We start from the raw sequence: 20,973 nt of genomic DNA on the forward strand, positions 1-20,973 counted from the left end.
TCATATTCAACATTCCAGAGGTCAGAAACTACCTTAGTCAGTCACCTTTGGACCCTTTCAAGCATCTCTTCATCCGTCTGAAAATCCGGTGACCAAATCTGGGCACAATAGTCCATGTGTGGCCTAATCAAAGCCTTATTACAATGGAACAAGAATCTCCCTACTTCTACACGTCAGTGTCCTCCGCATCATTCCCAGAAGTCTTTGTGTTGTCTTCAAAATTTTGGCGATGTGTCCCCTAAATTTTAGATCCTTATCCACTATCACCCCCAAGTCCCACTTTTTTGTCCACTCTTTTGCCCACTTACTCCTCTTATCCATTGTTTCAATTATCCTGTTCATTCAATCTCCTGGAAAACAAACCTTGTGCACCTTTTCACTCACCACACCTCTAATCATTGAATTTTCATACAGGGCCAATCATTCGAATCTCTTTCAAAAGGCCATCTTTCATCCTATTCTTCCTCACATTTTCATGCAAATCTGAAATCCTCTGCAGCTCATTCCTCATGTGCTTAATCTCTTGCCTCATCTTTATCAACTCCACTTTCATCTCTTTAACTTATTCACTGTTTTTACACACTTGCTACTCTCCCCCCCCCTCTCTGGCAGTGCATTCTGTTCACTAACTCTCCATGCAAAAAACATGTCCTCATTTTCCTTCACATTATCCTCATCCAGCTTGCAAGGTTAATCAAGGTTCTGCCCCAGTCTTCTTCTGTACTATGAAAAATCTTTTCTGTATGTAACTGTACCTTCTCCTTCATATTTAAGTGATTTTTTCCTTCCTATCACTGCTCTGCTCCTCCTTCCCCTGTTCATCTTCTCTAGACCCTCTCCAATGTATATCTTCATTCCTCTTGCAAACCAGGTGACCAGATCTTCACATTTGCTATAGTGAGCAGGTTTGTTATAGCAGTATTTGCTGTATTGAGTTGACTGTAAAATTATATTCATAACTTCATCATCATCAAATGTTCTGTTCTTGAAGCAGACAGTGTTATATAACAGATTAATTATGTTTATGTTAATGTAGCAATAGAACACACACATACAAAATGCAACTTGCTGTCAGATTTTGGCTCTTGTTATTTGGGTGACACCAAGCCTAAAAAAAAAACAAAAAAACTCATTCATCTTTAGCCATTAGCTGAAATGAAATCCAGTTCAACTCTTCCAAATCAAATGCAACTATGGCAGACCAACTTGTTATAACAAACTACTGAAAAGTCCAATCCAGAGTCTCATAGCATCACTGCAGTGATAAAATAAATTTACTGTAGCAAACCTTCACAATAACAAAAATTCCCTTGTACCTGTTCACTACACTGAAACTTGACAGTACATTTTTATGGACTATGAGTAAATAACTTATTTTGAATTTGCTCTCTCATTCTCTTACCTCTTCTGTCTTTTAGTATTTCTTCAACTAATGTGGATACTAAATTTTATCACTTTAATTAACATTTAAAAATGAAGAAAATAATTGATAATATATGATTTGTTTGCTTGCTTGACAGATTTTGCAGCGAATCCATCAGCAAGCTGGATTTATTGAGCTCTCTCAGTTTCACTTTGAAGAAGCAAAGCAGTTATTTCTATTAGGATCTCTGGATGTTCGAGAGGTAATTTTGATACACCTTTCTTTTTATATAGTGACTAGAAACTCTGTAATAACATTTGATTCTAAAAGAAAATGTCTTAATCAGTAATTTAGGTTTAGTGACACACACAGACATTAGCAGATTCAACTGTATTAGTGGATTGATATTTCTAAATCTCATGTTGAGACTATTTAGCATGAAATTATTGCAAACTTCTTATCACTCATTGATTCTGAGCTGTGAATTGTTATAAGAGGTAAAAAAATTCTGTGATAATTATATATTTTTAAAAAAGAATTATGAGATAAAACAGTGATTGATTCTTGAAGTATCAAAGTACCATACTTTTCACTTTCGCATAAAAAAAAAATCAGCTAAAGCCTTTTTTATTCCCGTATAGGGAATAGGCAAGGCCATTTCAGCCCTATCTAACTTTTGGAGACTGAGTGGGCAGTTCAGTCTCCACTGGTACCCAATCAGAGATAGCTGGCCCAAGGCTATCACTAATTAAGCGGCACACAGTGAAGAGAGAGACAGCTTAACAAGTGCCGCCATCTCGTGGTCCATAACCCTAACACAATATATTTAATGTCTGAAATAATGTGGATTCTACAGTCAAATTTCTTGAGTTTACGGGACGAAAAAACCGAGTTTCCGGGAGGAAAAAAATGATTGCTCGTGCCAGAGATTGACTAACTCGGGAACCGGTCGAAAAAAGGCTAAGAAAAATTTCTTCTTGTCGCTGACTAGATTTGAAACAAAGTCTTCCTTCCTGTGGTCAAGCACTGTGGTGTGCAAATGCCACATCCGCTGAGCTACACAGGCTCTCATTTACATTCAGAGTTAATTCTCACATATGTGAATGCAGTGTGAAACTTCAAATTGTCAGCGTAAATGATATTTCCATTATCACAATTATCCTTAGGAGCATAGATAACACCAAACTGAGTAAAAATACAACTAAAGCTTGACTTGAACATCTTAGTCTGTTGCTTGGCAATTTAAAAAAAAAAATCATTCAAGTTTTAAGGATAGTACAGAAAAAGGAAAAAAATAATGAACACTAGTTTAGAGATTTCGGTAGAGAGCTGTATGGATTTATTTGACAGTCACTTGAAAAAGCACATCTATATAATGAGAGTAATCTTATAAATACTACTTGTTTGGCACTTAGTCCTAAGTTTTTTGGTTCTAATTCCAATTATATCTTAGCTGCAACAAGAATAAATACTTGTTGCAGTGAAGATAAAACTTGAATCCTAATGCTGATACTACTTGCAGTCCTAAGTTGAACCAATGGTCCTAACAATACTTTTCAAAAAATGAGGATACCTAAAGAACTAACTGCCTCGAGTTGAAGAGAGAAAACCTGAGATAGTGTTAGAAATATGGATTAATCATTCATGCATCAGCAATGTCTGAAAGTTGGCTGGTAGACATTGCTTGATATATGGAAAACTAAGACTGGGTTAAGTTGGAGATTATAATTGATAAATTTAATTTTGCATGTGTGTGAGAGAGAGAGAGAGAGAGAGAGAGAGGAATGTGAAAACAAGAATAATCTAAATCCTGGGTATTATAAGGGCATCATTTATATTGTGCTGGTTCACCATGCCTCCTTTCATACCAAGCTCTAGTATATTGAAGAAATTAAGTGTCTTTCCTTTCCAAATCCAAATCCTATGACTTGATGTTGATAAATGACCTAACATTTTACTTATTAATGACCAAATAAGTAGTGGCCATACACACTTCCTGTTTACATTGTCTCCACAAAAGAATGGCAGTCTTTTGAACAAATATATCTGCTTAAAAATACATAGCTTGAAAACACTGGGAATACCAGGAAAATTAATTTGATTAATTAAAATTACATTAGAAATATCCGAAGCAATAGTTAAAATACAAGGGGAATTAATGGACCTCTTTGAAATAAACTGTGGAGTAAGACAAGGAGATATTCTTTCAGCAAATTTATTTAATTCGATACTTGAAGCAATAATAAAGTTAAATATGAGAGGATTTATTAATAATAAATTAATACAAATATATGCATATGCAGACAATATAGCAGTAATAAGTCACAGGAGAAGAGAAGAGAAAAGATTTAGGAGAGAAATTTGAAGAACTTAATAGAAATGCTAAAGAAATTGAATTACAAATTAATGAACAGAAGACTAAATATATGCAATGTGGAAAGGCATTAAATAAAAATATTACAAGACATAATATAGGCGAATACAGTTTTGAAGTTGTAGATAGTTTTAAATATTTAGGTTCATTAATGACAACAAAGAATAATATATCTGAAGAAATTACCGTATTTTTTTATGGACCATAAGACACACCTTTTTACATAGAAAAATCGACTGAAAATTGGGGTGCGTCTTATGGTCCGAAGGTCTGAATCTTTACACTGTACCGAAGCTGTTAGCAAAGTTCAATTACTGGCGCAATATGTTAATAAAATTAACAAGTATGCCATTGAAGGTAGGTACCTAAGTTATCTCGCTGCATGTGGGTGAATCACCAATTTAGAGTGTCAGTAGTCATTAGTGTGTAAACATATGCACTTTTGTACGGTTCATTTGAATTATTTTTTATAAGTCGTTAAAATTTTTATCTTAAAATTAGAAAAAATGAGTGCAAAACAAAAAGACTTTCATATAACGTGAGTTATAAATTAAATGTGATAAATTATGCAAAACAATATGGAAACAGAGCAGCAGAAAGACATTTTGGTCCACCACCAACAGAAAAAATGGTTCGCGAGTGGAGAAAACAAGATGAACAATTAAAACTGCTATGTAAACAAACACAAGAAAACATTCCATTCACACCTAGAAAAATGGCCAGAATTAGAAGTACAAATGAAAAACTGGGTAACAAATCATCGAAACATGGGAATATCTGTTTCTACAAAAATGATAATTTTTGAAGTGAAACGATGGGCAACTGCTAATGGAATTTAGATTTTACTGGATCACTGTCTTGGCGCTTTTGATTTATGAAAAGACACAGGTTATGCATGCGTACAAAAACCACTCTAGCCCAAAAAATGCCGGTTGACTATGATGCTAAAATTATAGAATTCCATAGATTTGTCATATCAGCGAGAAGGAAATTTAACTTTGAGCTTAATCAAATTGCGAACATGGATGAAGTGTTTCTGACTTTTGATGTTCCTTCAAATCGGACAGTAGATTCAAAAGGCACCAAATCAATAGTGATCAAAACAACAGGTCACGAAAAAACTCACTACATTGTAGTTTTAGCTTGTTGCACTGACGGAACAAAACTACCCCCCATGTTAATCTTCAAGAGAAAAACGTTACCGAGAGATGAAATTCCTTGTGGCATTATTATCCACATTCAAGATAAAGGCTGGATGGATGAAACAGGAATGAAATTATGGATACAAAAGATATGGGCAAAACATCCAGGTGCATTGTTTAAAAAGCCTGCGATGTTAGTGTGGGATCAATTCAGAGTGCATATAACAGAATCAAAGAAGCTTCTAAAAGAAATGAATACAAAATTAGCTGTCATTCCTGGAGGCCTTACAAGTCAATTACACCCTTGGATGGATCTATTAATAAACCATTCAAAAATTTTATGCGGGAAGAGTAGAACAAATGGATGGCAAAGCCAAATCACAATGTTACAGCAACAGCACGTATGAAATGGCCAACAATTTCAGAAGCATGTACCTGGGTGAAAAATTCATGGGAGCTGTGAAAGAAGAGACAATTATAAAGCCATTTAAGAAATGCGGGATAAGTAATGCGATGGATGGTACCGAAGATGACGCAGTTTTTGAAGGGAGTGACAACAATAGTTCAGGCGAAAGTAATACGAAGGGTGACATTAACGAGACGAGTGATAGTACCGAGAGTGATGATGAACTGAATGTTGCTAATACAAATGATCGTAACAATAAATAATAATTAAGTAAGAATTTGTAAATATCTTTATATAATAAAATATTTTTTTTCTAAAAATTGTCTCATAAATTTGGAGTGCGTCTTATCGTCTGAAAAATACGATAATAGTAGAAACATGGCTGGAAATAAGTGTTATTATATTTATAAAAAGTTGAGTAATAAGATTCTTAATCATAATTCTACATTAAAACTTTATAAAACAATTATAAGACTTGTAACAACATATGGATGTGAAACATGGCCATTAACACAAAAAGATATAAATAGACTGAGAATCTTTTATTGGTCCATATATTAAGGAAAATATATGGACCAATAAAAGAAGAATATGAAGAATTAGAACAAATAATGAACTTGAAGAACTAATTAATGGTGAAGATATAGTAAGATATATAAAGACACAAAGAGTAGCGTGGTTGGGGCATATAGAAAGAACGGAAAAAGAGAGGAGTTAAAAAATATTTGACTGGAAACAATTAGGACAAAGGAAGAAAGGTAGACTAAGAAAAAGATGGATTGATGATGTACAAGAAGATCTTACAACTTTAAAAGTTAAGAATTGGAAGAATATTGCACAGAAAAGAAAAGAATTACTAAAAATTGTTATGCAAGCTAAAACTCATAAAGAGTTGTCAAGTTAGAAGAAGAAGATCTGTTTAAAAATGGGAATATACACTATTTGATCAAAAAAGTATGACTATATACATCACATCCATACTCATACAAGTATATAAGGAAGTACATGATCTTGCAATCTTCATAGACAAATATCAAAGTAAAATAGGCATACTGAAGAGCTCAGTGACTTTTAACAGGATACCATTACAGGATGTCACCTTTGCAACAACTCAGTTCAATTTATGTCCTGATGCAGCTACCCTGATCAACTGTAAGTGATGTTATTGTAAAGTAGAAATGCTTTGGAGAAACAACAGGTACAATCCCAATCAGATTGGCCACATAAAATTAAAGAGAGGAACTGGCAAATGCTAAAGTACATGGTGTGAAAAAAAAAATCACTTGTCTACAGTTGAAACACTCACTACTATCTTTCAAAATGCCTCTACAAGCAGCATCAGAACCACAACTGTTTGTCATGAGCTAAAGAACATATGTTTTCATGACTGTGAAAACGGTCATGAAAACTTGATGTTAAGCTTGTGTGAAGCCATGCATACACAAGCTTAACATCAACAAGGGCATACCAAGCATATGGTGTAGTGATGTAATTATGCTTTACCATCTGGCATTCAGATGGATGAGTCTGGGTTTGGCAGATGCCAGGAGAGGTGTAAATTATGCTTTGCCATCTGACATTCAGATGGATGAGTCTGGGTTTGGCAGATGCCAGGAGAATGCCTACCTATCTGAGTGTGCTATGCCAACTGTGAAATTTGGAGGAGACATCATGATCTGGGGCTGTTTGGGTTTGGGTTAGGCCTCATTCCAGTGATGCAGAACTTTAACATTGCAGCCCTATAATGACATGCTAGACAGTTCTGTGCTTTCAACTTTATGGCAACATTTAAGTGAAGGCCCATTCTGTATCAACACGACACTGTTCCTGTCCATGATCTAGGGTCTGTTGGTTTGATGAAGTGGGTGTTGAAGAACTTTACTGGTCTGCACAGAACTCTGATCTCAATCTCCATTGGAACACCTTTGAAATGGCTATTATGCAGGCAATTCAATCTGAGCCAGACTGAATTGCCTGCATGTCAGCCACTAACCTGACTAATGTTCTTCTGGAAGAATGGAATGGAATTTCTGCAACAACATACCAAAAATTAGGGGGAAGCTTTCCCAGAAGTTGAAGGCTGTTATACCAGCAAGAGGTGGACAAAGTCCATATTAATGCTTTTCATATTAGAGTGAGGGGTAGGAATGAGTAGGTGTTTGAATATTTTTGATCAGCTAGTGTAAGTAGACATGAACTAATAGTAATACAGATACCTTATATAAAGACTTATCTGTTAACATAAATTATGTTATTAGATAAGTTTTATATAAGGTCATCCATATTATTAGTAGCTTATATATGTGTGTCAACATGTCCCATTCTAATACAACATTAGTGTGAAAGTAATATATCAAAAGCCAGTGAAGACAGTACAGAAACATCACCATTGCAACACTAATGTTTTAATAAGGAAGAATGGTCAATTCATATGAAAGTTCAAATAAAAAAAAAACAAGTTATAAATAAATAATGTGTGTGTGTGTGTGTTATCGTTTAAGTATATAATTCAGTTATTCTATACAATAACTGATAATTTTAGTTAGGGTATGAAATGAGAATTTTATTTTGTATTTTTCTAAGTAATTCATGAAATACAGAGATATATTTCATCCAAAATATATACATAAATGTAATAAAAGTAACTAACACTGGGTTTATTGGTTATAAAGATTTAATACTACTAGTCACCTACTAGTTTGCCACGTGAACTAGTGGCTTCATCTGGGTTTGGATGAACATACAAATGCAATTTTTTTTATTATTTTATTTTATTTTTATTTTTTTTATGTTGAGCCCATACACGAGAGGTTAGTTGATCAACCCATAGTACATTAGTACCGTGCATGGGTAGTGGATTGAGAAAGAAGGTACTTCAAGAACAAGGAATATAATATACCCCAAGGTATATTGTATTCCTTGTTCCCCAAGGAATACAATATACCTTGGGGAACACAACAGGGAGAAGACTGTTTCACAGTACAGCAGTTGCAGGGATGAAAGTGGAAAAAGAAACTTGTTCGGTGAAAGGATGTTGAACAGCAGCTGCACATGTTCCAACAAGCTTAGTACTAAGTGAGGAGGTAAATTATTGATTCTATTTCAGATGAACATTTTCCATGGAAATATTTGTAGAATACATATAGTGCAGAGACCAATCGTCTGTGTGAAAGTGGGGGAGGGGAATGAGTTGGTAAGAGATGGGTCATTAATAAGTCTGATTGATCTCCCCTGTATTGAGTCAAGCATTTTCAGGGAGCTTTTGGGGGTCCCACCCCATATGTGGGAGCAGTATTCAATAAACAACAAGCATTGATTATGAATCAATACATTACTAAAAAAATACCAAATGCGTAGGAACCGTTACACAAGTTTAATAGAAACACATGGGGTGTGGATGCTGACACATGATCAGTCATGTGCCATATGAATGCTTGGTGTTTATTTATATTTGTATGTTCATCTAAACCCAGATGAAGCCACTAGTTCATGTGGCAAAACTAGTAAGTGATTAGTAGTATTAAATCTTTATGACCAATAAACCCAGTGTTAGTTATTTTTATTACATTAGTTTTGTAGTCGAAAATAACATACTTATCATATACATAGATGTATTTAATTAAGTAGAATAACTAAGAAGTTCTAGTTTAAGTATATAAAAATAATGTTGATTATTAGAATGTTGCAATGATCCATTATATTTCTAAAAAAGAACATGAATTTCATTTTCACAAATTTACATGTCCAATGATTACAAATGAAGAATATAATAGTAAAAATAATGTTAATATAAGTGTGAAAAGAGACATTTGTTTATTTATTTGCATGGAATGAACTATCATAGCATTTTAATTAAAAACATTTTATTTTATAGTCTGACATCTTTGCTTAAATAGTGAGCACCATGTTTTTTTTTTTCTTCCACAGTCTACTTGAGTACTTTATTATACACAGAAAAACAAATATGAGTTTCAGGATGTATAGCATCAGAAGCCATATCGATATCAATATTTTCTAGAATGTCAAAAAGCCTTTTATGTTTCACTGTATCAAATGCCTTTTCAAAATCTAGAAATCCCCAAAACAACTTTCTACCATGGTTTAGTGTTTTCTCCACAATAATTCTTAGACAAGTTATAGCCTCTCTAGTTCCTCTGTGGGTTCGGAATCCAAACTGTTCCTCATTCATTTCTTTTTCTATTTTATTCTTAATTCTCTCTAAAATTATTTTTGCCAGAATTTTTACTGTGAGAGTTATAAGACTTATCGTTCTGAATGTTACAGTCTAAAACTCCCATCTTTTTTTTTGGAATGGAGATAAAAATTGATCTTCTAAATTCCTCTGGTAATTCTTGTCCCTCATAAATTCCGTTAATAATTTGCCATAACACTTCCATACTTTTTTCACCAATATTCCTTATAAGTTCTATCTGTATACCCTCTATTTCAGGGTATTTTCCTTCTTTCATCTTTTGAATTGCTAGATTCAATTCCTCCCTCATGATGTACAGCCTCTGCCCACTATGCTCTTTCAGATTCAATTCCTCCCTCATGATGTACAGCCTCTGCCCACTATGCTCTTTCATTTGATTTTCTCCTCTTTCTTTGTCTTCATAAAGTTTACTTACATATTCTTCCCATCTCTGTAATATCTTCTCTTTTTCTATCAGCATTTCACCTCTTTTATTCTTGACTGCTCCAGTCCTTTGCATCTTTCTCCTTCCTGTCATCATATTAATGTTTTTATAAACACCTTTTATGTCATTTCTTTTTGCCTTTGCTGTTGTATCTTTACTTATTTCCTCTAACCATGCTTCCTTTTCCCTTCTTATCTCTCTTTGTATCTCCCTACTCAAGTCTTTATACTGCTTTTTTTTCTCCTCTGTTTTACTATTAACTAACTTTCTTCTTTGTGTTATTTTCCTCAAAATATTGTCTGTCATCCATGGTTTCTTTCTTTTCTCTCTTTCCTCTTCTTTTTTGGCTAAATGTAATTCTGTAGAAGTAATTATGCTTTCCTTCAGAATCTTCCATTTTTCACTTACATCGTCACTTTCTTGAATATTTCTCTCATTCATTTCTTCCTCTACTTTCTTTGCGAATTCATTCGCCATGCATGGTATCTTCAGCTGCTCCATGTTCCATGATTTGTTCCATTTCCCTGCAGTTACCTTTTTTAGATTAATCGTCATCTTACTTGACATTGGTCTGTATCACACTATATGACAATGATCTGTATCACAGTCTGCTCCTGGATATGTTGTCACATCTTTTATAATGTTTCTAAATCTTTTGTTTATCAAAACATAATCTGTCTGATTTCTTCTACTATTTATATCCTCCCCTGGGGCTTTCCACTTATGCAATCTTCTTGGATGTTTCTTAAACCAAGTGTTCATAATTACTAAATCATGTTTTCTACAGAAATCCAACAGCATATCTCCTCTTTCATTTCTCACTCCAAATTCATATAGCCCAACAATATCTTCCTCCCTTCCTCTTCCAGTTTTTGCATTCATATCGCCCTGTATTATAATTTTATCTTTTGTTTCTTTACATTTCAAATCCTGTTCTATATCACTATAAACTTTCTCTACCTTCTCGTCCTCATAATCACAAGTAGGTAAATATACCTGAATAAGTAGAATATTTCTTGGTTTTGCTTTCATCTTTACCACCAAAACTCTTCTGAGATTTGCCAGTAGTTTTCCACACATCCTGTCACTCGTTTATTCAATATTATACCAACACCTGCTCGATTTTGCTCTTCCCCTATTTCAATATTATATTTCAATAATATTTCAATATTACATTTGAATTTTCATTATTCAAAATATAATAGTCATTATGTGTGATTTTCTTTCTTGACTACTTGTATAAAAACTATAACACATTTTAGGAATGTTAGTCAAGTGAGTTTATTTATCATCCTACTAGTTTCACCGATTTTTGCTATCAGCATCTTCAGGGATACAATTGGTAAGCGATATGAAGGTAACAGACTAGGTTTTAACTGACAGTTCTAATTCGTACAAAATTAGTATTGTGCGAGACAATGCGCGTGTCTCGGGAACATGATTTATTTGTTATGAGATATAATGTAATTGACATGAAAGTTCATTTCCTTGATGTTTAGTGATCTAATTAAAGTTTTCCAAATTCCCAGGAGGATTAGACCTTGATTCTTATTCAGGTTTCCTGTTGAACGGGCGACCATAGCAGCTTCCTTGAAGGTTCTGGAATGGTAGTTCTCTTCTATATAGGGCATATGACTCTTATCCCACTCAATAAGATGGTTGGTAGATGCAAAGTGGGAAGAAAGGCCTGAAATATCTTGTCTGTTGTTTCTAACATAGCCTATGTGCTCCTTCTGTCTTGTTTCGAAGCTTCTAGAGGTCTGACCAACGTAACTAACACCACAGGAACAAGGTATATTATATACTCCAGAGTACTTGTAGAATGGATGAGGGTCTTTCGGTGATCTTAAAAATTTCAGAATAGTATTGACCGGCTTGAATGCTACTCTAATATTGTGTGGTTTTAGAAGGACAGATAATAGCTAGTGACTTACCATTAAAAAGCAGCATAATCCACACTCAATAGCTAATGACTTACGATTAAAAAGCAGCATAATCCTCTCCGCTCCGTCAAGATCTCCTAACACCAACTCTAACTAAATGGAAAGAAGAACACTACTCAAATTAAAGAATAATAAAGACATCATCATGCTTAAAGCTGACAAAGGCAATAATACTGTTATCTTAAATACAAAAGATTATAAAGAGAAAATTAACAATCTATTATCAGACACGTCTGTCTATGACGTTCTCAGTACAGATCCGACGCAGAAAAACCATAACGACACCAATGAACTAATACATGGAATGACTAATGGCCTATAGACTTAATAAGAAAGCTAAAATCCATGCACCCGTTGACTCCAACTTACCAACTGTCTAAATATCTAGCCAAGATTTTACAATACATTCACAACTCGGATACTTATATCAAAAATTCACAACATTTTATTGAAAAATTAAAAAACATCCCTATCTCTGAAGATGATATACTAGCAAGCTTTGACGTCACATCTCTGTTTACAAACAATCCAGTTGTGGAAGTCATCAACATCTTAGACAACTTGTTCCCAAGAAAGATCACTACGTTGTTCAATCATTGTTTAACTTCAAACTATTTCGTTTGGCAAAAAACAGTCTACAAACAACTTACCGGATTAGCCATGGGTAGTCCCCTCTCTCCTTGTGCTGACTTATTCATGGAAGACCTAGAGGATAAAATCTTATCTCAAATTACCCCAAAACCGAAAACTTGGTACAGATATATAGATGACATCTTTATCATTTGGAATCATACAAAAGAAGAACTAATGGATTATCTCAACCAAATCAATAGTTTCCACCATACCATCAAATTCACATTAGAAATTGAAAAAGATGAAAAACTTCCATTCCTAGACATCCTAATAAAGAAACAAACCAATAACAGTATCAACCTGTCTGTGTATAGAAAACTTACGAATACTGCACGTTACCTCCATTTCAACTCATCACATCATATATCCCAGAAACTTAGCATTATCCATATGCTTAAGAAAAGAGCTATACAGTACACCACAGACCAAGATGACTTGCAAAAAGAATTAACTGCAATATCCAGAGAGCTATCCTTAAATGATTATCTCTGCAACAAGATTCTCTTTTCAGATATACCATAAAGACAACGTGATGACACCAAATACATCAGTACTATAACTATTCCATTTGTCAGCAGCATTTCCAAAAAATTGGCTATCCTTCTAAAACCACACAATATTAGAGTAGCATTCAAGCCGGTCAATACTATTCTGAAATTTTTAAGATCACCGAAAGACCCTCATCCATTCTACAAGTACTCTTGAGTATATAATATACCTTGTTCCTGTGGTGTTAGTTACATTGGTCAGACCTCTAGAAGCTTCGAAACGAGACAGAAGGAGCACATACTATGTTAGAAACAACAGACAAGATATTTCAGGCCTTTCTTCCCACTTTGCATCTACCAACCATCTTATAGAAGAGAACTACCATTCCAGAACCTTCAAGGAGACTGCTATGGTCACCTATTCAACAGGAAACCTGAATAAGAATCAAGGTCTAATCCTACCGGAAATTTGGAAAACTTTAATTAGATCACTAAACATCAAGGAAATGAACTTTCACGCCAATTACATTGTCTCATAACAAATAAATCATGTTCCCGAGACATTTATTGTGCAAGACACGCGCATTGTCTTGCACAATATTAATTTTGTATGAATTAGAACTGTCAGTTAAAACCTAGTCTGTTACCTTCATATCGCTTACCAATTGTATTCCTGAAGATGCCGATAGCAAAAATCGGTGAAACTAGTAGGATGATAAATAAATCACTTGACTAACATTCCTAAAATGTGTTATAGTTTCTTATAATAGTCATTATATTTTTATAATGACTATTTAATTCCTGAATCATTCTATCTGAGCTTCCATGAACAACTGACAAGTGGATGTTGTATATAACTTCAAATAAATCTTGTTGACTAATTTTGACGGTAATATATTAGAACACAGAAAGATAAGTAAATAATTATTTGACTTATTGCTGATATTTCGCTGGTGTTATAACCAGCATCTTCAGAGCACAATAATTCAATAAATCAATAAAAGAATAAGTCAGTAAATAATTATTTACTTATCTTTCTCTGTTCTGATATATTACCGTCAAAATTAGTCAACATGTACGACGAACACATAAGCCTTTCTACACATTCAAATAAATCTTCTTTAGTGATGTAATATATATTATCAGTGTCTGTAACATAGTTTCTCTCTGTCTCTCTCTCTCTCTCTCTCTCTCAAACCATGAGAATGTAGTAAACAGTATTCATGACAAACCTCCTTTCAGCACTCTTAATTGTCTTTTACTTCATTTATTAAATCTGGATATTTATTGTGCATCTAGACATTTAGACACTCTGTCACATAATCAAGGTTCAACTACCATAACAGTGATGATAGTACAAACCTGAGAACGGTTTTTATAAATTGGGCACAAGAAATGGAATTAAAAAGAATGATATTCAAGGCCACATTTATTTATTTGTATTCATTGGACTTATAAATAAATTTACAAAAGTGAAAATCGTATTCTTTATTTTAAAAATATAATGACCATTACAATATTTTGAAACCAATATTTATTTTATTTTTTTATATATAATTTACCCAGAACTACTTAATTGCTTTAAAATAGGTATGCAAGCTGTCATGTTTCTGTAAAATTAAAGGCAGAAACTCAAACTTACATAGAAATAATTTTAATCAGTGTAAACTTCTTGCTAAGTATCAAAGGCATCCTCAATACGTTACCATTGGAACACAAAATAAAATGCAATAAAGGAATTATTTTAAACATCTCCACTACAGTATGAGACAGCAGACAGTCAGCAGATTTAATAAATAAAAATAAATAAATATTAATATAATATAAGATAATCAGGAATTTATAGATGATTGAGACAATAATATTTCCCATAAAGGAGATAACAGAAAGTCATGAGATCTATTTAAATTCTGGTAGTATAGAAAGGCTTTGCAGCTTCCTTTGTATAACCATTCTACAAGTTTAGTTTCATGTTCTACTAGGCCAGAGTGTTCTGATTCATGATATTGGATGTACTATTTGTTTCTAATGATAAACAACTGCAGATATAGAAGACTGTCCAAAATAAGACAAACCACAGGAACAAGGGATCTGGTAGACACTTTGGAAACATATTGATCATCATATATGAGATTCTTATCCTCATCCCAGTCAAAAGGTTGGAACCATTAAGACCTTATTACATTGTGCTCATATTATATGTTCCACTGAAGACTTTCTACAGAAAGAATTGAATTATATCAAATGTGCTCTTTTAAAAAATAGTTTTAATAAGTCTTTTATCAAGAAAGCTTTTAAGAACTTCAGGCTGCCAGTCTCTAGATCTTCAGAAGATATCTCTCGGATTCCACTTCCATTTATTAAAGGAATTCTGAATGTATATTGCTAAAGTTCCAAGATCTCATAACATTGTGGTGTCCTTTTATCCTGTTGGAAAGATTTCTAACTTTTTCTCACCTAAAGAAAAGTTTCTTCCATTCAGCTTTCCAGGTGTCTACCAGATCTCTTGGCTCTATTCACATCAAAGTTCTGTAATATGCTATGCATCTCCATTTCATTTACCTCAGTTTACATATAAGCTTTTGCTTCTCTCTCATTACTGCAATATCTCCACCTGGATGATATGCTCTTTCAAGCTGTTCACTATTTCACCTGATTCAGCTACTTCTCTACCATTGGCATTCATTAAATCATTCTGCCATAAACATTTATCCTTTTACTTGCAACATGTCAAAAGAACTCTTTGGGATTATCTTTGGCCTGCACTACTAATTTTTTTTTTTTTTTTTTAACTGGTTATCCTTTTTGGCTGTGCTTTGTACTGCTCATATGCTTGGTAGTCACCCTTCTCCTTGAATTCTCTCATCAAATTTTTGATGATGATATTCATCCATTTAACTCCCACCTGATTTATTCTCCTGACTATGCAGTCTGCTAATACTTCTCTCAAATACTCCTTTACCATTTTCCATGAACTATTAACATTCAGCCCTTGTAGTTTTACCTGCCCTGATCCAAGCAATCTCCTAAGCTTATCCTACTTACCAGCCCTGTAATTCCACATCTACCCCCCCCCCTTAACTGAAAATTCAACACATTTAGCCACCTCCCAGGTCATGACCATATGATCACTCTCACCAGTTGGTTGCAATGTGGTCATATTGGTTATAGACAAATTCTCTGATGCTGTTACTAGATCGAGCACTCTCAATCTAGTATATTCTATCATATGCTGCCTCAGGTAATTATTCCTTAATAATTGCATATATTCAATTTCCTTCCTCCCATGTGTCCTCTCCTCCTTCTAATTTATGTTCCCATAGTTGATATCCCCCATAATAATTACCTGTCCTCTACTCATTGAGCTTATTTGCCATTGGTTACTCTGCTATACGACTGAGTGCTCCCTAAAGATAAAATGAGATTTGTGCTTATCCTATCCTCTTACTGGTTGTGTTCTATGCAACTAGACCAGTAGATACGATAAGTACACTGGTTTACTTAGATTTTGCAATGGCTTTTGGTTATGGCTACGTGACCAGTCGGTAACTAAAGTGGAACAAATGGAATTAAATAATAGATTGCCGAGTTTGATAGGTGATTCACTATCAGGCATCAGCAAGTTGTATTTAGGCATGGTATTCTAAAAGAGGAAAGTCACTAGTGTTTTTTTTTTTTTTAATCTGATCCACACATGAAAGGCCACAAGACCACACATTAGTACTGTGTGTGTGTGGGTGGGCGAGAGGAATAGAAGAAAGGGGAGAATCTGTTCACATTTTTCTTGAACAGCTTAAGGTTGTAATCTTTTGGGAAGGCAGAATGAGGGAGTCTGTTCCAAAGAACAGGTATAGATAGAATGAAAGAGCAGGCAAGGAAAATGTGACTGTAAAAGGTTGTTGGTTACCAGTGGCTCTTGTTTTTATGATTTTGGAGGAGAGTGAAGGAATAACATTGGCCAATTCAGCAGTGCACTGTCCATGAAAGTATATGTAGAACAGGCACAAGGTAGAAACTGAACATCTGTGAGGGGGGGGGGGGACCATTAATTAGGCAGATTGTCCTCTTCTGGATAGAATCAAGCAACCTTAGGGAGGATTTTAGTGTACCACCCCAAATATGGAGCAATATTCCATAGTTTGGCAGATTTGGGATTTGTATAGAATTAGCAGCTGTGAAATTGTGAAGTAGTGTCTTGTGCAAAAAAGTACCATTTGGCATCCTTGTAGTGCCAAAGAACACAAGACTGTGAACTGGAGGGTGAAGGTTGTTCTGTGGCAAAAGAGATTTGTATGAAGTTGTGATCCAAGTTACCAAGCGGAACTGACAGACGCAGTATACTTGGAAGGGGAGCTTGTTAGGAAGAGATCAAGTGTGTTGGCAAATTGGGAGGGGAAGGGGTCGTCAAGTATTCTGTAGGAAGATTGATGATCTGTGATAGGTCATTGCTGATGGCAAACACCTCAGCATCCCTGCCTGCTTGATTGATGAAACTGGAGAAGGGTAGCCAATATGAGTTGTGGACATTGAAGTCCCCCAAGATGGATGACCTCACTATCAGGTTATTTTGACTGCAGAAAGTCAAGATTTAGAGAGAGATTTGGTAAGAAACTTTTGAGCCAGAGCAGATCAAACAATGGGAATTTGAGGTTTTGCAATCTCTGGCATGGTATGTTGGTTCTGATGAATGCATAAGTGCCACCCTTGTGGCAGAAAGAACTGTGTAATGTGTAGTTTGGACAGTTTAGGTGGACAATGGTTGTTGAGGTTGCCAGTTGGGGTTCTGATAGGAATAGTAGTTATTCTGGTTTAGATGACTGTAGGTGGTGGTGGTGCATGTCATTTATTTCACCAACATCTGTTTAGGCCACAGATGTTGGTGAAGTGGATGTGGAAACTTTTTCTTTTTTTTTTTTCTATTAGAATTAATGCCAGTGAGTTGTTGTTTGGTTAAATATCTGTTGATTTTTGATTTCTTTTGGTTGGATTTTTGATGTGTTTTATATTTTTTGGGGTGGATTTTTTTATGAGTTTTTTTGTTAAACCATTTTTATGGGAGAATTTTTATGATCTGCAGTAAATTGCATTTCTTTGGGTTGTGGTCCATTGTATTTAGTGAGGAAGAGATAAAAAGGAAGTTGGGCATGCAGTTAAAAGTGACAGACTCACAAACATACTGTCCACACAGAGGGAACCCCCTGTCCATACTTGGCCTCAATAGTTTCCCCCTGCTTCCACAGTATTTGGTCTTTCACCAGTCGTAAACTGGCAAAATACACGATTTGAGGATTTGGCCAGCTGATTGAGAAACTTCCAGATTCATTACTAACTGGTTCGGTCCCGGGTATTAACTAGTGGCCAGCCTGCCAGACCATTTTACTCCTGCACTCTCAAATGGAGGAGGGGCCTGGGCTCCCTACAGCAAGATTGGTATGTGATTGAGGGGTATCACACTCACTGCATGTGGGAAGAATAGGGGAGGTGACAGAAACTGGAACCCTTGCTCTAGTGACCAAACATGACTGCAGCCACTTCAGGTCTCTTAATAAGCAATCACCTATGGCACACCACATGTATCTGCTTATGGCCATTTTTGTTTAACTTATATATTAATGATATTGAGACAGGTTGGAGATTTCAGCTGTTTGCAGATGATGCATATTGGAGAGAACGGTAGTGTCAAGCAAATATTGTGGCCTTACAGGAGAATTTGAATAGACTATATGAATAGGTGAGCGAGTGGAACTGCCAGTTCAGTATTTCTGAATATAAGTTTCTGAAATTCAGTAGGTAAAGATAGGATGCAAAGTATGTAATTGGTTCAGAAATTTTGGAGGAGGTATAAAAGATAGGAGATCAGGAGTGGTGGATAGGGACCTGAAGTTTCACAGGTCATATTGCTAAAATTGTGAAGTCATCACATCAGATTATGGCAGTGATGTAGAGGACCTTGACATTCAGAAATAAAGAAATTATGATCCGTTGTATATCAATGGATCATAATCGAGCCTCATATGGAGTATTATGCACAGATTTGGTGACCTGGTTTTCATGAGGACAAAGATATATTTTAAAGAGAGTCCACACAGATCAAAGGAATGCAATTTGCAGAACCTCATGAATAGGAGAAGGGTGTGTGTTGAGACATAAGTTGCTAAGGAGTTGTAAACAGGTTAATGGAGAAGAAATTTTTCATAAAATGGAAAGATAGAGATAGAACAAAAGGCCATCTCTGGAAACTGTACAATGAAGTTCTGAGCAAGGAAGTGAGGAGCAGTTTCTCTTTGCTTGATGATTGGTTTGTGAGTTGGCATGTAATTGTTAGATCCTAAATGAAGGAATCTTGGAAAGAAATCATTCATTTAGGGTCTAACATATAAAAATTGCAAACGTAGAGAAATACCTGCATATCAGTTGTAATTAAAAGTGAAACTTCCTCACTTTATGTAAAAATTTGTATTCTTTATTTAAGCACCTTATATTTAAAGCTATTGTGATTAATTTGAGATTTCATTTTTGTATGTCTTAAAAAAGAGGGATAATGTGAATTAAATTTAAGCCTTGTTTAAGCTATGTAAAATCTACTATGAGTCATCATAAAGCTGTTAAGCATTAATTCCTGAAAGGCCTAAAGCTACATGCATACAGCGTAATGCTGGCGGGTATAGCTTATTCGGAAAATCATGTAACCATGTATTCCATGAATCCGAGTATATCAGCATCGTAGTAACGAAGGATAAGCCAAAGGGTGAAATTAGTAAGGATCGTGTGCAAAAAGGGGCTGAAAAAGAGGGTGCTCTATAGGAGTATAAAAGGGGTTGAGCCCTTGAACACAGTGGCTTTTTCTTGATCTCTTGTCGTATTGTTTTCCTGTTCTTGTGGTTCGGAAGTTGGCGTGCAGTTTCGCATAGGGGGGGGGGGAGTGAAGTCTGTGATGTCGGGCAGAGAGCGTTCGTAAATATGAAGTTGGATTCTATGCAAAGCTGAAGGTAATAATTCCGGTCCTAGCAGAGTCAAACCATCGCAGAAAGAATGAAGGTAGCATAACCCCTACATTGGCGCATGGACAGCCAAATAGATGAGAAATATCTAGACAACATGGTGCAGATCGACACGAAAAAAAGTTGGTAAGGTGCAATTGCTCTAATTTTGTGTGAATGTTCATTAGAAGAAAGAAGATCATTTACGATTGTGAAATTAAGAACTTTATATTAAGGAACTCTGTGGACAATCACTATTTAAAAAGTTAGCCTTGTTTGTGAGTAAGAAGAATTGGTTAGGAGAGATCTTTTGTAACTTGTATGTGATAGGATTAACTTGATGCGATATGAAAGGTAGAATTTAGTATCTCAGTAACATTAGAATGGTTGATAGTTTGTTCTTACGAGTAATACTGCTAGAAGGAATTTAGCTTAACTTATTATCATTTGATTTATATCCCAATGTGTAATTACTGTGTTTAGCATGATGCCTTATAAGATTTAACTAATTTTGAATGTGTTAATCTCTTAGTTCAAGTTTATTTAGTATTGAGCATAATTAAGTGTATGAGTTTGTAATGTGTATTAGATATTCCAATAAACATGTCACATTTACCTGAACCATGCCTGATTACGATTCCAAATTACCACTTATAAAAATAGAACCTATTTTGGCTGGAAGGATTTAGAGAGTGAATATAAAATATAGATGTAGGTCATGACTGCAATAATCTAGATCTATACAGCAGTTAAATAAGATATTGGGTAAGAAAGCTCAGAATCTAGTATTGTCTCCCTGAGTAAGGATCTTTTCTGCTATAGGATACTGGCTGGCACAGCAAAATATAAATTTGCCAGTGTCCGAAGAGGAAACAATCCTAGATATAAAATTAAGTCTTAAATAAGATTAAAGTAAGAGAGGAAAGAATAAATAACAAAAGGTAAATATATAACAATAGAGCAGCCGGTAGGATTTTGATCGTAAGAAGGTTTCAGTAAGAAGAAGG

The 20,973-nt window shown here is 34.8% G+C and overlaps 1 protein-coding gene across 1 annotated transcript in view; it reads left to right on the top strand.

Moving 5' to 3' along the window:
• LOC150100709 (transforming growth factor-beta receptor-associated protein 1-like) overlaps positions 1-20,973 on the top strand; it is a 407,043-nt gene that overhangs the window by 143,176 nt on the left and 242,894 nt on the right. Inside the window, exon 11 of the mRNA XM_090401548.1 lies at positions 1,521-1,625. Coding sequence (XP_090257674.1) covers positions 1,521-1,625 — 105 coding nt within the window. The remainder of the gene's footprint in view (positions 1-1,520; positions 1,626-20,973) is intronic.

This window comes from Typopeltis vanoorti, chromosome 12, assembly GCF_054136105.1.
Source record: "Typopeltis vanoorti isolate ZY-2024b chromosome 12, IOZ_Tvanoo_1.0, whole genome shotgun sequence".
Taxonomy (NCBI): Eukaryota; Metazoa; Arthropoda; class Arachnida; order Uropygi; family Thelyphonidae; genus Typopeltis; species Typopeltis vanoorti.